The sequence below is a fragment of the Schistocerca gregaria genome, chromosome 1 (assembly GCF_023897955.1).
Source record: "Schistocerca gregaria isolate iqSchGreg1 chromosome 1, iqSchGreg1.2, whole genome shotgun sequence".
In the NCBI taxonomy this organism is placed as follows: Eukaryota; Metazoa; Arthropoda; class Insecta; order Orthoptera; family Acrididae; genus Schistocerca; species Schistocerca gregaria.
The window spans coordinates 974,458,721-974,484,633 of record NC_064920.1 but is presented as its reverse complement, the minus strand read 5'-3'; the positions used below and the strand labels follow the sequence as shown (position 1 = coordinate 974,484,633).

Below are 25,913 nucleotides of genomic sequence, written 5' to 3'. Positions count from 1 at the left end.
GATTTATGCGAAAATTTTAAAATACATCAAGAGCATTTACATGACTTGGAAAAAATTTGTTTGTAATTTTTTCTGAAGATTGATCAGAATAATTCCTAGGTTCAAAATCCATTTTCCATAATAACTATGCCAGATATGTGAGTTTTATCAACCACAGAGGATTTATTAAAACTTCAATAAAATATTATACTTAGTTATTTTGCATATTAAAGAATGTAAATAACACAGTACAAAGCCCATAAGGTCTCACTAGTAGTTTTCCTTTGGATAGCCATTGCACTTCTGTATGTACTAAAAGTGTTTTGTGTTCACTTCCCATTTCATCGCACAAAATTTTAAACAATCTACCCTGCAGTGGTTGAGATTTTACATAATTTACGAGATACTATCAAAAATTTTTGGGACTGGTGCTGCCATCTGTTGAAAACCTTACCTTTCGACTAATGGTCACCATCACCCTCGAAGTAGTTCCCATCTGCACATACACACTGGTCCCAGTACTTCTCCCACTGGACAAACGTTTTCTGGAAGTACCGTTCTTTGATGGTGTTTATCACCACCAGCAAAGCTTTTTGAATCCCCACTAGAGTGTCGAACCACTGGTCTTTCAATGAGTTTCAGTTTTGGGAATAGTGCGAAGTCACAAGGTGCCCTGGTGAGTATCGTGAGCGGGGTACAACTGCCATGCTGTTTTTTACCAAAAAGATCCTGGTGAGCAAGGACATGTGACAGGGCACATTGTCGTGATGCAGCAGCCAGTTCTCTTGACACCAAAGTTTGGGCCGTCGTCGCCATACATTTTCACAGAGTTGTCGCAAAATGTCACAGCAGTATGTGGAATTCACTGTTTGGTTGGGTGGCACGAATTCTTTGTGCACAGTTCCCTTGGTATCTAAGAAAATGATGAGCATGCTCTTCACTTTGCTCTTCACCTGTCTCACATTATTGGGTCTTCAAGAGCCCGGGCTCTTCTACTGTGATGATTGTTGCTTTGTCTCTGGATCATAACCATAAATCCAGCTCTCGTCACTGGTGATAACCCGTGACCAGAAGGTTGGAACATCAGATGTGGTCTGATGAAGGTCCGTGCCCACTTCAACATGCTGTGCCTTCCATCATAAATCACCACACACCAAACACAGAGTATTATGCAAATGACGGTGGACATGCAACATGTCCTCCCAGCTGAACGTCACTCTACACACTGACTCATTAGATATGTAGCTCTCGCCACCTGGCAGTGCAAAGATCTACTACTCCTACTTTCCAGATGGCAGCACAAGTCCCAAAAATTTTGGATTCCACCTTGTATCATTTTGACCACTTCATCCGTAACATAATTTAAATCAGTGGTCATTTTTTTGATACTAGAGTTTGCTCATGCAAAGAACAATGGCTGCTGGCAGCTCTTGTAGCTACCTGCAGTATAAGTGATACAGCTCTCTTGGTTTTTTGGATCATGGTTGTAGCACCATCTGAGCAAATATCAGAACACTTCTTTTATTAATCATTAACATAGTTCAATATATCTTCTCTTGTTGTTTTTCCATATAAATATGCACTCATGAATAAATCTTCCACAATACTTTTATCCGATGTGTAGTGTACAAATACTAGTGGTAGAGCTAGTCCTGCAACTTCTGTGGATTCATTTGTTTGCTGTACAAACTCACTGCAAAGCCGAAGTTAGTAAATCAACTCCTTCACTATAGCAGCCAAAAGATTTTTGATGCATCGTGAAACAGTATTGTTATATAAATGTACCATGCTTTTTTTTCCCTTCCTCTCATTAATAACCAATGGTAATATGTCTTCTACATTTACCTTAATAAGGTTTTCTCCAATTGAAGGAGCTTCTTCATTAGGTGCAGTACTGTAACTTACACAGTAAGATACTTTGGTCACATCTTAGGTTTTTGAAAAAGTAATTGTTTGATGTTTAGACTTTTCTGTTGAGTCGCATTATGTTTTTAAAAAGTGAATATCTTTTTCCCTTGTGATCAGCACAATTTGTTTCTTAGTGCCCTTGAAGTTTGGCTAGGATCATAGAACTGTTCACAACTTTAGTTTGACACAAAACACACAGAGCAACAAGAGCATCTGACTTGCCAGTACACATGAATCCAGATTTCAAATAGCTTTCATCAGATTTTTTTTGTATTTTTTTGCACGTCTTCTTTATTATTATATTTTGAAGGAATACCAGTTTGTGTATCCTTTTCTTCTTAAATAGTAGATGTATCAGTTGAATTACCACAACTTCCTTCCCTCAAAGTTTCCCTCTTTAATCATGAATCCAAGAATACTTTTTGTGAGGTACAAATTCTGTAAAGGGAAAAACAATTTTGTTGAAATGCCTTCTTTGCACTTTAAATTACGTATTTAAAAAACAGGTAGTCCTCTAACTTTTCACTGCTAAGAGAAGGTTCAGCCTTAATGGAGTGCAGTAAATGGAGAAGGAAGATAGGCACTATATGGTGCTCAGTTGTGCCAGAGGAACATTGCTATGTTTGTCTTTCAGTGGTGGCCATTCAGACATGCAGTTGCCTCATAAACTGTGGTATGAGTTACATATGAAAATAGCAAATTTTGTGAAAGCCTATCACAAAGGTGTTAATATTTAAACACACCCATTACATTATTTATTCCTCAATTGACACATACAACATGATTTCAGCATCATAATGCCATCTGTTAAATCACTGAGGTTGACAGCAGTTAGAAATTAAGATGATGAATGCTGGAATACTGACTTGTACTGACATGTGCTATGTTAGAATTCAGAACATCACACACCACTGATAACTTTCTCACCTTGTAAGGCTAATCACTAGCATGAGCAATCCTGTGTGAAAACCCAGTTGCAAGACACATAATTTGATCATATATTGTTACGTGTGTTATCACTTTAAAACTAAATCCATTTCTCAGCTGAATCTAAATGTTTAATTGAATTTGGGAAAGAAAATAGGAACCAGTCTATTATGCAGTTCAAGTTATAAATAAAGATGATCAGAAACAGCCTGGAAAGCTTGTAAGATCATTGCAGGGCAGGTTGTGCAGAGAAATAACTGTTAAGAAAAGCAGAAATGCACAGACATCTTTGGGTCCATGAGTTACAACTTATTGGAATGCTTATTACCAGTTAAAATGTGCCTTTTTGGAAACAATACATTAAATTTAAGATAGGTGAGCAAAAGTCATGTTTGTTCAGTTTGAGGAAGCCAAATTAAGAACACATTTGGCAACATCACCTCTGGCAGGCTGTTTCTTGAACTTGTGTGCACATTGATGTGATTGGCTAATTTCACTGCTAAATAACTCAAAAGCAGTGCATTATATTGACTATTGTGTTATTTACTGAAGCACACTCAAAACAATAAGCTGTTTAGCAACTTGCACAAGGAATTTTGTTTAAGTGTTTGGTGCTTTATTTCTTTCTGGTTTTCATTTAGTCAATATTCAGTTTGTTTCCAAAATTAATGAGCTTAGACTTGGGGATGTTAATCTTAGCACAAATTACTTTATTTTAAAAAAAAGCTGTTGAAAGCATCATTCCAAGTACAAGTGTATGTGGGTTTAATTAAAGTTGCCAAACTTGATTTAAACGTATCGGTACATATTCCACCAACTTCTACAATGAAGTCACAAGCAAACAAAAATTAATTAATACTAAAAATTGAAGATGTTCTGCTTTGCTTCTCCGCATTGGCTGACCAACCAAAAGTTAATTTTCATTATTTCATAGCATTTATTCAGAGTGATATGGTAGTAGTTTGCTATATTTTAATTGTATATGTTGCCATTTATACTGAGTGATGAAAATTCTCTGTTCGCAACCATAATCTCATACTGCTGTGACAGACACAATAAAAAATAGGAAGTGTCTCCTAATGGCATGTATGTATTAAAGCAAAAATATATGTAGCAAACATACATGTCTCCTGCCCATCCTACTCCATGTATAAAAGAAAAATAAAGTGTGTAGCAAAAATTATTACTGCCTCTCCAATGTTAATTTATTTTGGTTCAGATGAGTTTATCAGCTCAGTCATTTCACATGTATCATTCACAATCATTTTTGTAAGGAACTTAAACTGGAAGAGATGCCTGATGTTATTGGAAATGATTCACACATGATGGCTATGAAGTTTTTCAAGGCAGCGTCCTTGCATAAAAGTTTCTCAGTTCACTTGTTGTGTCAAATTCAGATAACATTCCAAGCTTTTGATTATGCGCACTGTTATCTTCATCAGGGACTAATACTGACTGTCTCGAACTGGCAAGTTTCCCTTGTTTATACCCACAGGATGACACCTTGAGGGGTTGGATTATGTCGTGATTGTGCTTCCAACGATGGTGCTCTTTACGTCCATAGATTTTGATAGCACTCTCTATCTAGCATTGCTTGCAGCACTATCCATCATGTTGGGCAGTGAAATGTGAGAAGTATTCCTCTGTGTTTTTTTCTTGTCATGTGCATGCTTCTGTGCATTGCTAAGTGCATAGCTGATGTCTCTATTTAAGTTTTCACAAAGTTTAATTTCAACATCTTCTCTCATCACAGTTGAACTTAGACTTTGTGACAACAGCTTCAATAGAAAACACCATCTGTGCACTTACAAATGCATGTACGCATGCACATGACAAGCAAAAAACACAGAGGAACACTTTTCACAGTTCACCATCTAATGTGATGGATGGTGCTGCGAGCAATGCTAGACAGAGACCGCAAGCAAAATCTACAGACGTAGTGGACACCACCCTTGAATGTGCTGTGGATATAAAATAGGATACCTCGCCAGTTCATGATCCTAAGTTTTAGTCCCTGATGATGATGATGATGATGATGGAGGATGTCATCAAAAGCTTGGAATTTTATCTGAATTTGATGCAGTATACTCACATAAAAACTGTGCATGTGTATCAAGAAAGTATGATGATGGTCACTACTGTTGGTGATGTATATTACACCATAATGTATCAGACATTGGCAGTTATACTGCCTTTAAATGTAGGAAGTTTAAAGTTCACACGTGATTATCGGGGGAAAAAACAAGTTTTCTAGTGAAAACTACAGGATTAGCATTCAGTCAAACTGGGCTTACACTGTCTGGTGAAAATAATTTAGAAATCCCTATCTAATGCATAATTGACCACTAGATGTCATGAGAAGTGGAGCCAGCAGTATAAAAGGAGGCAAGGAATATTGTTTAGTCTCTAGAAAAGTAGCAGCAACAGAATGGGTCACGAGAAGAACTCAATGACTTCAAACATGGACTAGTCACTGGCTGTTCCTTGAGTAATGGACTCTTCTGAAATTGCCAAAGTTGACTGTTGGTTATGTGACTGTGATATGGAAATATGAAGCAACAACCACAGCTAAACCAAAACGAGGCAGACCTTATGTACTGGATGCACAGGAAGCATTGTGGAGGGTGGTTGTAAAAAATCACATGAAATCAGTGGAAGGAATCACTCATGATTTCCACAATGTTACCATAATCCAGCTGGCACATTGACTGTGTGTAGGAAGTTAAAAGGAATGATGTACTATGGTCAAGCAGCTACTCATAAGGTACACATTTCTGTAAACAATACTAAATGACCCTTAGGTGGTGTAAAGAGGAATATCACCATACAATGGGTAAAATGAAGCAAGTGATTTGGAGTGATGAAGCACACTGTATGCAGGGGCAGTGCTACCAAAGGGTTTGGGCTTGGTGAATGGCTAGAGAATGTCCCTGCCACCATGTGTAGCACCAAGAGTGAGGTACAAAGGAGGTCGTGTTATAGTGTGGGGGTGTTTTTCATAGTTAAGGTGTAATCCCCTGATTGCACTTAATAAAACATCAAATGTGGGATAATATGAAGGTACTTTACAGCATTTTGTACCCTATACAGTACAAGAACAGTTTAGAGATGATGACTGTATCAGCCTGATAATGCACCCTGTCATAAAGCAGCAGCTGTGAGGCAACAAGTTATGGACAATAACATTTCTGAAATGGACTGGTCTGTCCATTGTCCTGACCTGTACCCAGTGGAACACCTTTGGGTTGATTTACGGCATTGACTTCATCTCCGTCATCAGTTTCCAACATCCCTGCCTTCTCTGGTTTTGAATCATATGGAAGAATATGCTGTCATTCCTCCACAGACAATCAGACACCTTATTAAAAGTGTGCTCAGCAGAGTTCAGGATTCCATATTAATTTCCAATAACAGGTGTCTGGATAATTTTGATCAGATAGTCATACCCTGAACTAATAATAACACACATTGCATGGCCGAAAGCTTCAATTGTGAGAGTCTTTTCGTTGTGCCTATCTGCTACCAGCATCTCCGCTATATGGTGAGTAGGAGATTCCCTTCCCATAATACTGTTACATTCCATCCAGGATTTTTCATTGTTTAATAACATATAAAATATGATATAGTGCTACCCACCACACAGAGAAGGTATTGATTAACAGACAGGCATACTGAATTGCAACAGTAGATATTATCAACTATCAGATTAAGTCCTTCATCAGTTGTAGACAAAACACTCACACATTCACATGTGTGTAACTCATACTCACACAAGGCTACTGTCATCTCCAGGTGCCAGAGCTTTCTGACACTGTACCAAGCAGTAAACTATCCTGAGCCAGCCACATCCCTGTACGTCCTACAAGCAACATCACCGCATCTTCCCCATACCTACCCAGCTGTTTCTCTCCATTCCCACCCCACAGTTTTTCTGTACTCAAACTATCCACTGCAGCCAAGATTTCTGCCTTCTGCAGTTTTTTTTTTTTTTTTTTTTTTTTTTTTTTTTTTTTTTTTTTTTTTTTTTTTTTTTTTTTTTTGCCCCCTACATCTGATGAAGGACTGAGTCCGATAATATTTAGCAATCTTCTCTCTGCATGGTGCCACTCAAGGCCACCTCTATGTAGTGAGTAGCAGTCTATCATACCTTATATTGCTCTTATTCCATCTAGTATTTCCTATTATTTGAACTAGTAATACATGGATATATGGTCAGGAGTGATCATGAATATTTAGTTACACAAGTAGTGAACTTTGGTTTACTGAGGAAAACTACAGTACACTTATTGAGATATGGCCCTTAGGGAAAGGCTTTCCCATGTACACTTTATTTGGAACCAATTGCAAATGAGGTTGACAATAAGGAACTACTAACAGAGTTGACTGTTAAGACACAATGTCTAATAAAAAAATTCTTAAGCAAGTTGCACTCACGGCTGAAGGCCTTATTGACCAGAAATTCAAATTATTTCTTGGCTGAAGGCCCCAATAGTAATAGCTCAAAAAACAATTTAACGGCTGAAGGCATGGATAGCAAATTCTTAAAAACAGTTCAACTTCTCCAAGAGATACTGAAATATTTAAAAAAAAAAAACAGTCATCAAATTTCACTATTAAGAGAAAATACCTAATTAAAAATTCTTAAGACAAATTGCATTCACATCTTAAGGCCTTATTGACCAGAAATTCAAATTATTGTCAGCTGAAGGCCCCAATAGCAATAATTCAAAAAACAATTTAATGGTTGAAGACCTGGATAGTAAATTGTTAAGAAGAGTTAACTTCTACAAGAGATCCCAAAATATTTTTCTAAAAAACACGATAATCATAATTTCACTATTACGAGACAATAACTAATTGAAAATTCTTTAGACAAATAGCATTTATGGCTGAAGGCATTAGTAACCAGAAATTCAAATTATTTGTCAGCTGAAGGCCCTAATAGTAATAACTCAAAAAACAATTTAAAGGCTGAAGGCATGGATAGCAAATTCTTAAAAACAGTTAAACTTCTCCAAGACATACTAAAATATTTTTTAAAAAAATACAATCATCACAATCTGATCAAACCAAGAGAGAAGTGGGCCTCAGACAGTGCTCCAAGGATCAGCCTGTGAAAGTTGCTCAACTTCATAACGGATGAGACAGGCAGCCAAGAGTTGTATTCACTTAACCAGATGGCAACTCAAACTAGTGACAGTTAAAATGCAGACTAGCACTCTTGCAAATTCTACCTAACATTTGCGTCTTCAGGATCTTGTGTTTACAACATCCACAAGCAGAAGTAACCACTATGACCAAGGTAGTCCAAAAGAACATAATGTCTGAACCACAATCAAGGAGGCTGACAAACTACATGCCTTACTGGACAGCAGCAGGAAGGTGAGGAAAGGTACACTGCCGTGAAAATATGTTTACCTCCAGAGCAGGTAACTGGGGCATTAGTGGCCACTAAGAGAAAATAAACACAAGGAATTCAATGGTTAATAATAATAAGAAGAGGATGGCTAATTAATTTTGCCAACTCCAATCACTCCACTTGTTGCTCTTCGTCTCAGCAACCCTGAGAGCATCAACGTGCGAACAAATGGGATGATCTCAAAATAGTAAAGGTTTCACTGCTGGTAAAATGTTCACTCAACTCAAACGTCCTGGGTCCGGTGGACAATGAGGTTGTAGCCCTTGCAACTACAGCCCCTCGATCCGCCAGTTCCTGCATGCCGCCAGCGGTCCTGGCATGTCCTCGTGCTGCCGGACCTCACTGCTGCTCTGTCCCAACCAAACGAATGACACACCCAACCTGGAAAACACTAGATGTCCTTACAAAGATAGTACCACAGTACTAGATATTGATAACCGCTGCTGCTGCCACTTGCAGACAGACAACGCTAACAAACATAGTGGCACCAGTAAACACAAGAAGAAAACAAGATGCCATTATCCCTATTACACAATGCCAACCTAACAACGGCACCAACGCAAGCCGCAACACAGCTCGTTTATGAAAAAGATTTCTGTCTGACATGTGCTGGAATGTTGCTCTAGTATGAAATTTATATCAGTTTATAGTGGAGATACTGAGTCGTAGATAGGCACAACAAAAAGATTGTCACAAATATAGCTTTTGGCCAGTAAGGCCTTTGTCAGAATTGGACAGCAAACACACACATACACACTCACGCAAATGCAACTCACACACACATGTGTGAGTTGTCTTAGGCAACTGAGGCCACACTGTGGCATCAAGATATATGAGCAGTTTCTAAATTCACAAGCTGGTTTTTCATGCATCTCAATGTCTATGGCACCATTTCTCCTAAGCTATGTGCCATAGAATGATATAATTTGTCAGATACTTTCACTATTATTTATGGATAGTGTCTGCAAAATGCATTGAGAATACATTCAGTAGTAAATAAGTAACAGGTTAAAACAATGTGGGAAAAGACAGATTGCTACTAACTGCAAAGAAGATACAAGTTGCCAACAGGCACAATTAAAAGACACAGTCTTCATCAGTGAAAGAGATAGACACACACCATCCATATATACAAGCAAGCACGCCTCATGCACACACGACAGCTAACCCCAGCATGTCAGACCGGAATGCAAATATCACATGGGATACACACAGCAATTTAAAGGGGGTGAAGAAGGGGAAGGGATAGTAGTGTATGGGTGGGGAGAGAGACGAAAACTGTCTGGTAGAGTGTGCTTGGAACAGGATCCTGACAGGCACAGCATCAGGGGTTGTGGGACAGGAAGTTGGCAAAAAAAGGAGCAAAAACCAGAAGAGTGGGGAAAGCCAGGTGGATGCATTGGCAGAGGGCAGAAAATAAACAGGGTGGGAGATGAGAATGGGGAGGAGATGATAGGACAGAGGGGGTGGAAACCATTGGGTGTAGGGTGTGGGAAAGTATGTTACTGTAGGTTGAAGCCGGAATAATTATGAAAGTGGAGAATGTGTTGTAAAGATAACTCACCTATGCACAGTTCAGAAAAACTGATGGTGGAGGGAAGGATTCGGATTACTCAGGTAGTGAAGCAGCCATTAAAATCAAGTGTATTATGTTCAGCTGCATGTTGTGCCACAGGTTGGTCTACTTTGCTCTTGGCCACAGTTTGGCTGTGGCCATTCATCCTGTTGGACAAATGGTTGGTCATCATACCAATATAAAAAGGTGTGCAATGATTGCAGCAGAGCTAGGAAATGACATGGCTGGTTTGACAATTGGCCTGACCCCTGGTGGGGTAGGATATACCTGTGACAGGACTGGAATAGGAACTGCTGGGTGGGTGAGTTGGGAAGGTTTTGCAGCTGGGTCGCAGCCCCATCTCACGAGGATCATATCCTTGTGGCAAGGGGCTGGGAATGAGAGTGGGATAATGATTGACTAGGATGTTGTAGAGATTGGGTGAGCAGTGGAACTTCACTTTAGGAGTGTGGGAAATGGAAATCTTGTGTAGGATGTCACTCGTTTCTGGGCATGATGATAGGTGATCAAATGTGTTTTTGCATATTTGTGCATTTTTTTTACGTGGATTCATGCATTTTTGCATATTTTTACATATCTGTGCGAATTTTTATGCATTTGTGCGTATTTTGTGCATCTGTACCTGTCTTCACATATTTTTGTACATTTTTACGCTTCTTTTCGCTTATCCAGCTCCTCTCACATCCATTGACACCTACTTGGTCATTTCTGTGTTATTCACATTTCCTTTACACAATTCCGGCCACAATTGACTCTTGCTCCATCTTTCTCCACCAGATCAGAAAAGTATTCACTCCCTGACTAAAACCAAATCTTACTTCCTGTCTCTCAAATGCTGCCCATACCATGGAATCACCCGAAATGGTCTCACCCTCACCCTCACATACCTGGTACTGCAAAACCGCATCTGCATGGTACAGGCATCCCAGAACCACCTCTGTTCCCTCTGCAAGATACTATTACTCTGCAATCTCTACTCCACACATTACATCTCTGAAATTGAATTCCTTGCTCTTCAGCACCTGGAAGAGCACTCCAGACACAGCCTCCATAAGTTATCCAATCTTCTGACATCCTATTGCAACCTCAGGCCACTGCTATCTAATCGCTATCATACCCACAGTGTGCCTCCTCGTCCACCCCTCCCAGCAGCTAAACCATGGATGGTTGACCTTTTCAGCTTGCCCATATCCCCAAAAAATCCCTACCAACTCTCCGCTAAATCCAGAGTCAAAATATTCCCGTAACACTGGTGTTAACATTTCCACCACAACCCTATGTTGTTAATGTTCCCACCAAACCCCTCAGCTCCACAGAAGTGCCAGTCCTATCCAATAGCCTCACCTTCAGCCCCACACCCAAATTTAACCTTGCTGGATTTGTCAAACACCTACTATCCTTCTCCCAGTCCCTGCAATGGAAGCATTTCTTTGCCGCCAATCTATCTGCCAGAACTACCCTACATATGTTTTTGTTTGGGGTCTGCCTTTAGCAAAACACATTTTGTTTTCTATCCCAAACATGTTTCACTGTAGCAAGGAGCATCACCAGTGGGCTTTTATTTTGTGGCTGTTAAACATAAAGAATGTTCTTTACTGTTTGTACATATGTAAATATTAGTTTATGAAACAGTAATTACTAATTTTTTGAAGAACACATTAAGTTATCTGTTCATATCTTTTTACCAAAAAGGTAAAAATCCTGCCTTAAAAACCCCACCTCTAGACAAAGGTTCCACCACTGTTGTTATGAATCACAGTGACTACCTGGCAGATATCCTCCACTAATTATCCGACTCCTCCACATACAAATTCTGCCAGATTGATCCCAATCCAGAAGTCCAACACAATATCCAATCCCTGCTTAAAGACTTAGGCTCTTCTCAGAACATCTCCCTAATCCATCTCCCTCCTCATCCCTGTGATACCCTATACACCCACGATGTCAAGGGCATAGCGGTGAATTGCCAAAACCAACACATAAACAGCTATGAATGACAACAACAACCACAAACGGATATGGCAAATGATGACAGCAACAACAACCATGAATGGATATGTCAGTAGACGAGTCCATGGAGTAAACTGGGTTATTAGTCAAGACGTAGCGAGATTCAAGAACCAACAATAATGCGTACAGTATAGAACACAAGATCACAGTCAGATTGGAACATGACTGACATGGAGCCCCTTCACTGCCAGGTTTATAGGGCCCCTAAGAGTGCTGTTAGGTTGATACGGCAGGTGTGGCCCATGCACAGTGCTGTGATGTGACAGCAGTGCTCACAGGTTGTATGGGCACCACCTAGCAGCTGTTGTTTATATCCACACCTTCTGGTGGGCTGTCCAAATTATTGGACCAAGACCCCATATCCCTTCCTCCCCCCTGAAATAGGCACATAGGGCATGAAACGCTTGGGTCGATGCTTAGGGTGGTGAACATGTGGTGTCCCACCAATGGAAGCTGCCAGCTGGGAGAAGAAACACAGGACATCAGGCACTGCACTGGAGAACCGCAGTATGGTGGATGACCATGGAGCAGATGGAGGTAGTGGTGATGTTTCAACCTACATACATGCACCTATCAGCTATAGGAGCACAAATAGTACTCTTGAGCAGGAGGGATGTGTGAGAGCATGGTCGCCAACTGAGAAACTGAGAGTAATCCTTTGCTGGAGGGATAGGCTGGAGGCGGGGACGGAATTGCTTTGTGTTCCAACACTCCAAACCTCTTGGGGTATCAACCATGATAAGGCACCGCCCATGAGTGGCTACCACCATAACTGGCATCAATGAGGGTTTTACCCCATGGGAACATGCCCAAATGAGTGAACCAGGAGGGTATCGTCCAATGTGTTGGGTCTGGGATTCCTTGGGTTGGGGTGCCAGGAGATGGAGAAGGGTACGAGGCTGTCAGCCATGGAGTTCTGCTGGGCTGTGGTCACGGACAGGGGTGGACCTGTAGGTGCTCAGGAACATCATGAGAGCTGCTATCTTAATAGATAAACCCACAGCCTTCAACATTTATTGTGCACCATTCACTCTTCTTCTTCATCGGTGGAGGGGTGAAATGGAGGGCTACACACGTGTTTGAAGCCATTAGCAGTACAAAATTGTTTAAAGGCTATAGAAATGAATTGGGGTGCATTATCAGTGATGATGGAAAGGGGGAGACCTTCAATGGTGAGAATCTGTAAAAGTGCATCGAGCATGAATGCAGTGGTGGTGGACGCCATGCTGGCCACGGAGAGGTAGTTTGAATAAGCGTCCACAACAATAAGCCACATCGAGCTGAGGAAACGGCCACCAAAATCTAGATGGATGCAATCCCAAGGAGGATGGGGAGTAGGCCAGGAGGCAAAAGACTGGGGTGGAGCAGCCTGATGTTGAGTACAGGCAGAACAGTGGTGCACTGAGCCTCCACATCCTTTTTCAGTCCTGGCCAGGAGACATGTTGCCTGGCAAGGGCTTTCATCTGAGATGTACCCCAGTACCCGCGATGGAGTGGTTCCAAGACGTGAGTGCATAAGGTAATTGAGACGACAACTAGGTGGGTACCCATCCCTGCATCCAGCAGAAGCACATTGGAGATAACAGACACATAATGAGAGAGGCGAGACCAGGCCCAGAGCTCGGGAGCAGCGAACTTGGAAATATAAGCCGGCCACCCTTGGAGGACATAGTGTGCAATGGCCAATGATAGATTAGTGGCACATCTGTCACCAAGTGAGTAGCAGTAATGGGAAACCCATCCAAGGTGTGCTGTCGTTTCATGTCAATGTGAAAACGGGAGAGCTCTAGAGGGTCAAACACTGGCCCTGAGGGCAAACAGGAGAAGGTATCGACATTTGTGTGTTGTGCAGTAGGCTTGTACTTGATGGTGCAGTTGTAGGAGCTAAGATAAAGAGCCCCATGCTGGATTCTCTAAGCCATCCACTCGGAAAGCCAAGAGTGTGGCCCAAAGAGTACTACGAGTGTTTTATGGTCTGTAATGAGTGCAAACTAAGACCAAAATAGGTACACATAGTATTTATTCACAGTAAAGATGATCACCAATGCTTCTTTCTTGATCTGGGAGTATTTTCACTGGGCAGGTGTCATTGTTTTGGATACATAGCTGATGGGTTGCTCCATACTATAATCATAATGGTGTGCCAGCACTTCAGCCATGGCACAGAGAGAAGTGTCCACAGCCAAAGCAAGGGGGCATGATGGGGATAAGGGGGAAAGGCAAGGTGCAGAACATAATGTGCATTTCAGCTGTGTGAATGCCTGCTCGCAGGCCTCCAACCACTGAAACGGAACACGCTTTCTTCTGCAATTGGTTGAGAGAATGCAAAATGTGTGGTGCTTGCAGAAGAATCTTAGAATCATAATTTACTTTCCACCCAAAAAAAGTCCTGCAAAGTCCTAGAGGTTAAGGGGATGTGGGAGAGAGTCAGTAGCAGAAAAATTATGGTGAGTGGGCTAAATCCCATCTTTGATGAGCAAGTGGCCCAGGTAGAGCACTTGTTCCTGGAAAAACTGGCATTTGTGCAAGCTGCACTTGAGCTCTGCATCACGCAACTTAGTAAATAGAGTACAGAGGTTACACAGGTGGTCTTTGCGCATAGCACCAGTAGCAATTAAGTCATCCAAGTAATTGGTATAAGCTGGGATGGACATTGTTATCTGTTCCAGGTATCGATGGAAGATTGCTGGAGCAGGTCCCAAATGACAAACGCTTGTATTTGTATAAGCCAAAAGGCATATTAATAACAACAATGCATTGCGATTCCTCATCAAGTAGAATCTATAAGTAAGCACCAGCAAGTTCTATTGTAGAAAAACATTTGCCTCCAACAGGTTATGAGAGGAGGTCTTGACGAGGTAGGGGATAGGTTCCACCAGAGATTGGGCATCGATCATCGACTTAAAATCTCCACAAAGCAGGAGGGAATATTTGGCTTCTAGACTATGACCAGAGGCATGGCCCAAGCACTAGTTTTGACTGGTAATATGACCCCAGCATCTGAAGGTGATCAGGTTCGAACTTAATGGTCGTCCGTAAGGCGACTGGAAAAGGACGTGCATGACAAAACAGGGACACTGCATCTGGACATATGGAAAAATGTGCCTCAAAATCAGTGGCACAGCCCAAGCCTGGCTCAAAAATATGTGAAAGAGGCACAAAGGTCACCAATTTCCTGGAAGGGAACCCTGTCAGAGAAGACTTGAACTTTGTCCATGATGGAGAACCCAAACAGTGAGAAATCATCCAGGCCAAAAATGTCAACTTGGAAACGAATGTCCTGACAAACAATCATGAGATGAATAAATAACTTGGGGGAACAAAGATTGCCCTGGGGAACTATGGCCTGAAGCTCATGCACCATCCCATGACACAAGTTAGGAATAGGGTTACTCTGACCTTACGGCTGATGGTAGACAGTTCGGAGATGTTCATCCTTGCCACAATGGGTGCAGTGTGCCCTTGATCAGGGCAGTCTGCCCATTGTTGCCTCATGAAGCAGTCAGGACAAGATGGCAGATACCACTGGTTGTGCCGACATGGCTAGGCTAGCTGCTCAGAGGTCATTTTCTGCCTGTGCAATCTCGAAAGGGTGCACAATTTTCAGTATGTCATACAAGGAGGGATTATAGAGCTTGAGGGCTGCAGAGGAACATCTGGATCAGGAGGCAATTGGACCACTACATTGCAACAATGGCTCAGACCTTGCAAATCCATCACCCACAATTGATAAGACTGGCCTGCTTGCTTGTATTACTGGTGGAACTCAAGACATGATGCAAACTGCATGGAACCATTGTAAATTGTAGGTCGACAGCAATAAACACATTTCCTCAAAAGTGAGGGCAACCAGGGGAGCCAACCATCTCTGGGGAAGCCCATGACAGGAAGATTGACCATTGGAGAGAGTCATCTGAAATCCAAAAAGTGGCAAAAGTGCTGTTTCAGCCACTGCAAATGCATGCCCCAAATCTCCTTCCTGTTGTTAAACGATTGGAATGTGGGTGTACAGAACCCTGTCTGGGAGGTGACCACAATCGGGTCAGGTTGTGAACTTTGTACCTGCAATCGGTCAGATAGTAGCTAAATTTCCTGACACAAAAGGCCCATTTGCTGCTGGAACTGCTGATGGAATTGCTGTTGCAATTGTTGCTCCAGGAGTGGCTGTTGCTGTTCCGTGAGCTGTACAAGTTCCGCACCTATAATGCACTATTAATCTTTTACCTCATCACCAATTCTAGTAACTGGAATCAGATTGGGAGCTACAGGCCGACCAGCCGAGGGCATTGACGGTGAGCTGCCCAAACCCACAGAAAGACAGTGAAGGATGACAACAACAAGCATAAATGGATATGGCAAATGATGAAAACAACAACAACCATGAACAGATATGGCAGTAGAAAAGTCCATAGAGTAAACCAGATTGAGGACTGAGACATATCAAGATTCAAGAATCAACAACAATGCATATGGTATAGAGGATAAGAGCACAGTCGGAACATGACTGACTCGGAGCCCATGCACTGGTGGCTTTATAGGGCCCCTTGAGTGCCAATACATTGGAATGGCAGGAGTGCCCCGCATATTGCACTGTGGTGGTGACAGTAGCACTCACAGATTATAGGGGGCTCACCTAGTGGCTGTCATCTTCATTCATGTCTTGTGGTGAGCCATCATGATTGTTGGACTGAGACACCAGAGAGTGTCTCCTTCATTACCCAGTACCATCCTGGACTGGAACAATTGAACCAATCCTTTGCTAGGGCTTTGATTACCAGTCATCATGACCTGAAATGAGGGACATCCTACCTGATATATTTCCCACCCCTCCTAAAACAGTGTTCTGTTACCCACCCAACCTCCACAACATCCTAGTCCACCTCTATGTCATTCCCAATCCCAAACTCTAACCACAAGGATCATATCTCTGAGGATGACACAGGTGCAAAACCAGCCCAATCCACCCACCCAGGACTTCTTGTACTGTCGCAGGTTTATCCTACCCCCATCAGGGGCTGGGCCAACTGTCAAAGCAGCCATGTCATTTACCGGCTCTGATGCAATCATTGCACAGTTTTCATATTGGTATGTCTACTAAACAGCTGTCCACCAGGATTAATGGCCATCACCAAACTGGGGCCAAGAACAAAGTAGACAACACTGTGGTACAACATGTAGCTGATCATAACACACTTGATTTCAATGGCTGCTTTACTACCCAAGCCATCTGGATCCTTCCCTCACCCACCAGCTTCTCTGAACTGTGCATATGTGAGTCATCCTTATAACAACTTCTCCTCTCCCATAATTATCCTGGCCACAACATACAGTGAGATACTGTTCCCACATCCTCCATCTAACAGTTTCCACCCCCACTGTTGTCTCATCTCCTCCCCATTGTCATCTCTCAGCCTGTTTATTTGGCACTCTCTACCGATGCATCTGCTCATCTTTCCCTGCTCCTCTCCTCTTTTGCTCCTTGTTTCCTCCGCTCCCTGCCCCACACCCTCTTGACAATGCTGCACCTGTTGGGATTCTAGTCCCTGCACACACCACCAGACAGCGTTCATCTCTCTCCAAAGCCGTACACTACTATTTCTTCCCCTTCTTCCCCTTCCCCACCCCCACTGGCCCGAGATGCTGGGGTCGGCAGTCATGTTTGCCCGAGGTGTGTTTGCTTATGTACATGGATGGCGTGTGTGCCTCTTTTACTGATGAAGGCTTTTGCTAAAAGCTTTATGTAAGTGTCATTTAATTGTTCCTGTCCGCAACTTAACGTGTCTTCTTTATGGAATGTAGCAATCTGTACTTTCGTACATTGATGATATTCCTATCTAGAGTGTCCATTGTTTAATACATTAAAACATCTGTGTAATTGTGGTGAAAAGGGTATTTGATGGATCTGGATTTTGTTTGTAATGATCTTGATAAAGACGATGAGCTGTTTTCCCATTAGTGTGAGCTTTGCCATGCAGAAAGGTCATGTTGCTTTATTCTGCAAACATATATTCTACCATGTTGCTCTAAGCTCGCAGACATGTAAATACATGTGAATGAGGCTCAAACCAGGTCATAGAAGTTGGATAGATGTCAGATGGCATAAGGTGATCTGACATAAGCAGCCGCCTACCATGACTACCCTGTTGCATGCCTATCTAGCAAACATGTTTTCAAATGGCTGCTGCACAGAAATGTTACATTTCTGGACATGAATTCCAATTCAAAATATTCTCTGCACAGTCCCCACTACAAGTTGTAGAAGTTCGTAAGGGCAATTTTAGAGCTCCCTGTATAATCAACTGTAATATGTGTTCATTTATATACATATATAATATCCCTCTTTATGTTAGATGTGATTAAAAACTGTACTTTTCTGAAAAAGCTCATTCACTAAGAGAGAAAAACTACTATCTTTACCTCTGGATCTGAAGCAGGTGTAATGCTTACCCATGTACCATCTCTGACTAATTCTCTCCAATGCCTCCCCTTCCATCTTATTGATGATAAGATTTGGTACTGACACGTTAAATGGAATGAAGAGTCCAATGAGCACAGAATATGGACTCAGTAAACCGAAGATAGAAAGTGGAGTTGCAGAAATTGCAGTAACCATAAAGGTAACATAAAACTCGAGGAGAAAGTGGTTGATGAAGTGGAGCAGTTGTGCTATCTTGGAAGCAAAATAATGCAAAATAATGCATAGCTAGAGATACGAAGTAGGCTAGCACAGGAACTAAAAGAAGTCTACTTGTATCAAATGTAGGCCTCAATTTGAGAAATACTCTTCTGAGGAAGTACATCTGGAGCACAACATTATATAGAAATGAATTATAGGCTGTGGAAAAACCAGAAGAAGATAATCAAAGTGTTTGCAGTGTTGCAGAACAATACTGAAAATTAAGTTAAATTATAAGACATGAAATGAGAAGATACTTCACAAAATTGACAAGAAAGGAATATATGCAAAACACTGACTGTAATCTGATTAAAATTACTTTGTTTTGAAGTTTCAGTGAGTCAAGTGGTAGGGGCCACCTGCCTTTCCTGAGTCGCACGTGTTTGTTGTGTTCCCTGTTTTTGTAGGTATGAGCAGTGCCTTGTAGAGTGTGGCTGGCTACACAATGGCAACACTGCCCCCTGCTGCTGCAATCTGTCTGTCACAAAGTAATTTTAATCAGCGTATAAAAGAAGGGACAGGGAGATAGGATGTGTGTTAAGGCACCAGAAAATAATTTTCATGTTACTACGGGGAGCAATAGAGAGCAAAACCTGTAGGTAAAGATAGAGATTGTAATACACCAAGTGAATAATTGAAGTCATTGTGTGTTATTTCTACTGTTAAATGAAGAGGTTGGCACAAGAGGGGAATTCTTGCAAGGCGATATCAAACCAGACCAAAGACCTCGCCTGCATCTCGTGGTCGTGCGGTAGCATTCTCGCTTCCCACGCCCGGGTTCCTGGGTTTGATTCCCAGCGGGGTCAGGGATTTTCTCTGCCTTGTGATGGCTGGGTGTTGTGTGCTGTCCTTAGGTTAGTTAGGTTTAAGTAGTTCTTAGTTCTAGGGGACTGATGACCATAGATTTAAGTCCCATAGTGCTCAGAGCCATTTTCGAACCAATGACCTCTGTGCCCGTCCCTCCTTCCCAAAAAGGTAATTGTGTTCTCCTGTTTTTGGAGGCAAGGGGGGAGGGGGGGGATTCCTCTGATTTTTGTAGCTGGTGTTCCAAAATACATGTTATTTCTGTTGACACAGTGTTACAGAGTGGATTACTTTGATGAGTGTAATTAAAACACCAGTGCTTCTACTGTTTATTGCTACAATAACTTATATGTGGATCATTTTCATTATGAGAGGTGCTGCCTTAAGCAGAAAAAAGCATATAAGTAGATTGTTTCTCAGCCAATTTTATTGTAGTGCAAGCATTTGCAGTGTATTGTAATTTTTTTTTTTTTTTTTTTTTTTTTTTTTGTCCAGTATGTGACAGAGCCAGGTGTGAGACGATGTGGAACACTGAAACTTGATCTTTCACACACGGAGAGACCTGCAAGAGAAATTCAGATTTGCATGGTGTTTGGAGGAACTGAAGTAACTGCTAGTGCAACAGATATTGCTTCTGGGAATCGTGTTGACATTCAGGTTGACTTTCTGTCAAGCAGCTGATAGCTTTTCTCACTCTGTTATACAAGACTGTTTTTGAGTCAGTGTTTTTGCCTGTAATTATTATGATTGCACTGTGTGAAGGTAGTCACATAATGTGGATGTACTTCCATGTAATCCTGCCATGAAAGTTTGCTATTGATCTCATGTGACAATACCTTTAACAGCAAAAATGTACTAACTCCTATTACAATGTAAATAATTTAATTTTCATGCCTGAATCTTCAGTGTAGTTCTATTCAGGCATATATTCATAGTACAAAGTAACAGAAGTGTATATAAAAGAATTTGTTTTGTATATATATAAAAAAATAAACATAGCTGCACATATTTATAAAACTTTTATTATTGCATTCAAATAATTTGAAATCATTTATTGTTTCAAGAGTTTATTCAATAAAACTGTGAGTTCTCTATTATGCTGAAATATATTAAAAAGTTTCAATGAATTACAAATGCTATAAAAGGAGAGAGTGAAAGGAAGATGAGAAAAATGAAAAATTATGGAGAGGCAGAAAGAGGTTTTCTCTAGTAGTAGACAGATAATAATTTGTATTACTAGCTAATTGCCTCTTACCATTTAACACATATATAATGTGACAAAAGTGTAAGATTTGTTTTTGAGTTTAATTACTTGTGTTCCATGCTTTAAGAAGCCATACATTAGTGTTTATATTGGTGCTTTCAAGTGGCTTCTACTCAATGCTATATTTCTAGCCCTTCCATACCATTTTCCTAACACATTTCATTTTTGAATTAAGGAGCTTTGAGTATGGATGCCAAACATTCTCTACCCATTCCACTTTTTATCATTCATTCTGCAGTACAGTTTTCAATATTAGCATGATAATGTTTTCACCAACAGTTCAATTATTTCATTTGGGTACTTAATTCAAAATTTGTACTTCCTATGACTATTATTGTCAAAACGTAACTGAGTGTAGTAAAATAATGTTATCCAAGTGATAATGATTACTAAGGTTTATGGTTAATTTAGAGGACATATGGTATAACAGTCTATAAATTAAAGACATTGGGTATTAAGTTTGTGTTCCTGAATTTATAAATGTGATTGTAATTCATGCTACAATTATTAGTTATTGTAGCTGAGATAAGGGACATTGGGCCCAGCCAACTCTGAGAGTAAATGATTCCATTGTATTTACTTTTTGTCCGTAGCTCCAATTTTGCAACAAATTGATACCACCTCTTTACAGCCATTTCAGTTTGGAATCTTATGAAAGTATCCTGGACTTATGTCTCAAATTAGAGACTTATTTTTCACAATCATTAATAAATAAACCATACTCACTTCATCAGCCTGTAGTTAACAAGAAACCTGAAAACCTTTTCACTCATCAAGGGCTCTAAAGAAGCACAACTAAATACAACAAATTTTGCCCATCAGTTGATTACACAGTGGAAACATTTACATTTCAAAGTGTCTCTCAGTACCATTTACGCCTCCCCTCCCCACACACACACAGTGATACACAGTATCCATTTTATATTAATAAGATTACTGAAAAAGCAGCATGCATTTCGATGACACATTTCGACCATACTTTTTTCCGTGCACCCAATAACAAAATGCTGACCTCATTACAGACTAGCTACTGTCATAAAGTGAATACATTTTCTTTTACCGCCAACCTGACACCAATTGTCTCCCAAGAACCATTTCTTTATGTTGTAGTATGTTTCTGTTGATTTAAGAATTGTAGCCCATAATAATTTGACAAAAAGAAATGTTGATGTCTATGATGTTCTGGTGATAGTTTTTACTGCCTGGACTCCAACCATCAATCAGTCATACTGTGAAAACCTAATAAACAGTTCAAATGTCAAATTTAGCTTCATATTGCGGCAGTTATAGATGCCCATTGAATAAGAGAGAAAAAAACACTCAGTTTTTAAATATAGTGCTTTATTTCAATTACAATTACTTATTACAAAATTTTGTTTCATGCTGCATGATGAAATAGGAAAGAAGATATAGAAAGACAAATTCTGTTACTGTTTTTTTAATGCAGGGCAGAGGTCTCGACTAGTGGTCACAAAACCTGGAAACAGAAAAATTTTTACCATAAGAAAAAGCGTGTGTTTAAGCCTATACAAACCTGTGAAAGTACTTGTGTTTTCAATATTATTGTGTATATTAATACTGTTATAGGTTGTGACATGACATCATAGAAACAGTTAGATGAGCTTTGGATGTTTGATGAACCTTTCACTATCATCACACTTTTGAGTTTTTAGAATAATTCTGTTAACATCATAGCAGAGCACAGCTGGTAAAGTTTGCAGCAGTACAATGTTACAGTCGTCATTGGTCTGGATGATAACTTGATGTTATAGAAGTACAAAAGATGGGGCAGTGGCAGACAAAAAGTAAAAAATTAAAAACTGGCTGGTGAAGAAAGTGGGAAAAACTAGCAAATTATAATAAACACAGTCTTAGAATGTAAGGAATTTTGATGTCATTAGTGATGAGTGTATTAAACCAGGAGCACATTCTAAGAATTAGAAAACCAGTCTTGCTGCACGGAAGGAAGATATTGGGAAAGCAAATAAATGCCTAATTTAGTTCCTTGACATCAAGCCACCATCTTGACACCAGAGATATTTTGATCAAACTGCATAAGATTTATGATGTTCACTGGGAGAAAAGCATTGGTTTCTTTTGACATAAATTTCATAATATTTTGTGGATGAAAGTAATCAATTTCTGAAACTATACAGTGTAATTCAACAGGTAAAAAACCCACTGTGCAAGCAGTGACAGGAGGACACACATGGAAAAGGTATCAAAATTTGTAAGCTTTCGGACTCAGAGGCTTCTTCTTCTGGCAGAAGGGTTGAGGGCTGTTGAAATCTAGGAAATTGGGGGAGTTCCTAAAATCATGACATGAAATGAGGTCCACTCTGTCCAACATTTTGTCCACGAGACCTAGAAAAGCTTCTTGTCGACCTCCCTATCTCCACAATATCCTTGTCAGATCCTGTGCTCCCTCTGCATTCATTTTCCTGCCCTATGGCACCTACCCCTGAGGATCGCTGCTGTAAGATGTGCCCTACGCATCCTCCTACCACCTCGTTTACCAGTTCTGTAACTGGCAATATGTATTCCATCAAACAGAGAGCCACCTGTGAAACGACACACCATATACCAGCTATTATATTGGTGGCATGATTACCACCAAGTTATAATTAAGGATGAATGGGTACAGGCAGAGAGTGTGCATACTGGCAACAAACGATATCCTGTTGCAGGGCATGCCCTACAGAATGACAGTCGTGACCTTGGTGTTTGTTGTACCACACTTGCCATTTGGATTCTTCTGCTAGACACCAGTTTCTCAGAACTCTGGGTGGGAACTGGTATTGCAACATGTCCTTGGTTCCCACCACCCACCTGGTCTTAATTCATGCTAATTTCTTCTGTTCCAGCATTTTTTGTTAGTAACTATTCCTTTCTTCATGCCCTGTTAGTTTTATATATCTTTTACTTTATGACCTGTCTATTCCCCCCCTCTTCTCCCCCCCCCCCCCCCCCGCCCCCTCAATCTCTTACCACATACAATTCCTGTACCTTGCCACTCTTATTAACTTGCGCATGATGTTTAGTCAGTAATTTCTGTCTTACATATTACCCTACCTTCCTTGTATAAGCTCTCAGTTTTTTCAAATCTCATTTGGAGCATTCTTCCACAATCAGCCTCTCCTTCTTGTCACGTCCAGTAAGTCTCCCATGACATGGTGTTCTGGGTGAGTTTCCTGAACTCTCCCCATTTCCTAGGCCTCATCAACCTTTTTCCTTCACCCCTCTTCCTTCCTCTTTAACCCTTCCTCCCCCTGTCTTCTCCTTAACATGTGTTACTATTATCAATGGTGTAGTGCCTATTGATGTGCAGAACACAATATGTTGTGTCATTTTAAATCTGAGTGTGATACTATTCAAAGAAAGCTGTCAATGATAGTTTCAAGAATCTTTTTTTACGAATTATTCTGCTGCTGTATGTGTGCTTGAACTGATTACAACAGTCATGTCGTCTGCAAAAAGAACAAGATCTGCTTGTTGCATATTAGACAGACAATCATTTACATAGATGAGGTACAATAGTGGACCTAAGATTGAGCCTTGGGGAATCCCATATATGATTCCACCCCAGTTAGAATAATATCCTGTTTTATGGGATTGATGGTACAGCAACCAATGGATAATGTCATATATCATCAAAACATGCAGAAAATTGTGCTTAGTAATTCAACCATGTAGCCACTTGGTTGAATTACTAAGCACAACTTTCTGCATTTTTTTGGTGAGATATGGCATTATCCGTTGGTTGCTGTACCATAAATCCCATAAAACTTTTGTTTATCTTGGAGAATATTGTTATTCCCACAGTCAGAGGCCTTAGATAAATAACTGAAAATACCAACTGGCTCTGTTTTGTTATTTAATGCTTGTAACATTTGGTGAGTGAACATGTAAATGGTGTCATCAGTAGAGCAACTCTTCTGAAATCTAAACTGTGATTTGCTGAGTATACTATTGTTGCTCAGGTGAGATACTATTCAAGAATATGTCAGCTTCTCAAAAATTTTGGAAAATGATGTCAGTAAGGAATTGGTTTGGTAGTTGACATCTCTCCAATCACATATCTTAAAGAGGTTTTTAACAATGACAGATTTTAGTTTCTCTGACCCAGGGCTGGTCATGGTGCTCTAGGACCTCCACAAAATTCATGTTAGTGTGTGTAGTTGCTACTCCTATTTCATCCAGGTCACCCCTAATGCTGCAATTACCATTCTTGTTCCTTGCTCCATCTACAACAGTAATCTGATCCTTTGTCAAAATCTTTGCACATATTCCAATTTCCCTCTGTCACCTGGGCTAAGGCTAGCATTGGGATTCACAATATTTGTGACCTGGCACCATGTTCCTAATCCATCCTGCACCAGCTGGGCTACACCCTTCCCATGGCTACTACCTAGCAGCAATACTCTTTCCTTCCTATTCTTTTTTGGTACTGACATACATTTAGTTTCTTTTGTCTTTGCTAAAACTCTGATACCCACTACTGAGGCTCTACCCTTCTACTATGAGGTAACAAGTCCAATTTATTTGATATTGTAAGCTCAAATTTAGATGAAGAATTCCCTTTTTACTTTTACACAGTTCCATTGATTTTTTTCCCTTCAACATATCTAGTTCCAAATTCACATGTTTGAATTCAGCCTGGAGAACACAAATCTTTGCCTCCTCTTCAGTGATTCACTTTACTTTCTTGCAGAGCATACTGTTCCATGGGAGAGCCTCACTGAGTCCCCCAAACAGTTCCCCATAATCATCAACCAAGTGAAGCTCCAACCCACAATTAACATATACTACTCCCTCTCTGACTATCCTACATCATCATCCACACTTATCACACATTACCACAGAGGTTACATACTTAAAAGTAGAATTAACACTGTACACTACACAAATTTATGTTATTTATGAGCCTCAAAAATTAGATTACAGGTTTGCACTTCAGGTGTGTGAGTTGAGAATAACACGTCGTGATGATGAAAGTGTTGCCATAAGAGTGATGTTGAAAATGGAAGTTAGTAAAAAACAATGAAGGCCTAATAAAACTGCAGCTGAAGTAAATATCACAAAAACCTCATTATGAAAGGAATGAAGATAGAAAATGCTCTGCACGTGGCAAATTTTGTTACTTATGAAAACAATGAAACACAGGATAGGTTTCTTTTAAATGTAAGAAAAAGGGCTTATGATCAAATGAGTGCATAGCATGGATGAAAGAAAAGACTGCTATGTTGCCAACTTGTGACACCTGAACAGAAAGTTCAAGAAATGATCACCATATGCTCATTTTAAAAACTTAGAAGAAACTTTGAATCTTGGGATGCACCAATTTTTCTGT

General features: G+C 40.5%; 2 protein-coding genes across 3 annotated transcripts in view; one reads left to right on the top strand and one right to left on the bottom strand.

Moving 5' to 3' along the window:
* Positions 1-21,018, top strand: part of LOC126277046 (heat shock 70 kDa protein 12A-like) — a 218,492-nt gene extending 197,474 nt beyond the window's left edge. The window contains exon 13 of the mRNA XM_049977324.1: positions 19,795-21,018. Within this exon, the coding sequence (XP_049833281.1) occupies positions 19,795-19,980 (186 nt within the window). The 3' untranslated portion in view covers positions 19,981-21,018. The remainder of the gene's footprint in view (positions 1-19,794) is intronic.
* Positions 21,019-21,908: 890 nt separating this feature from the next.
* Positions 21,909-25,913, bottom strand: part of LOC126277025 (Kazal peptide Pr13a-like) — a 74,324-nt gene continuing 70,319 nt past the window's right edge. For both annotated transcript variants that reach the window (XR_007550610.1, XM_049977323.1), the window contains exon 3: positions 21,909-22,040. Coding sequence is in view for 1 of the 2 variants with exons in the window: in XM_049977323.1 (XP_049833280.1) it covers positions 21,991-22,040 (50 nt within the window). In the remaining variant the exon portion in view is untranslated. The remainder of the gene's footprint in view (positions 22,041-25,913) is intronic.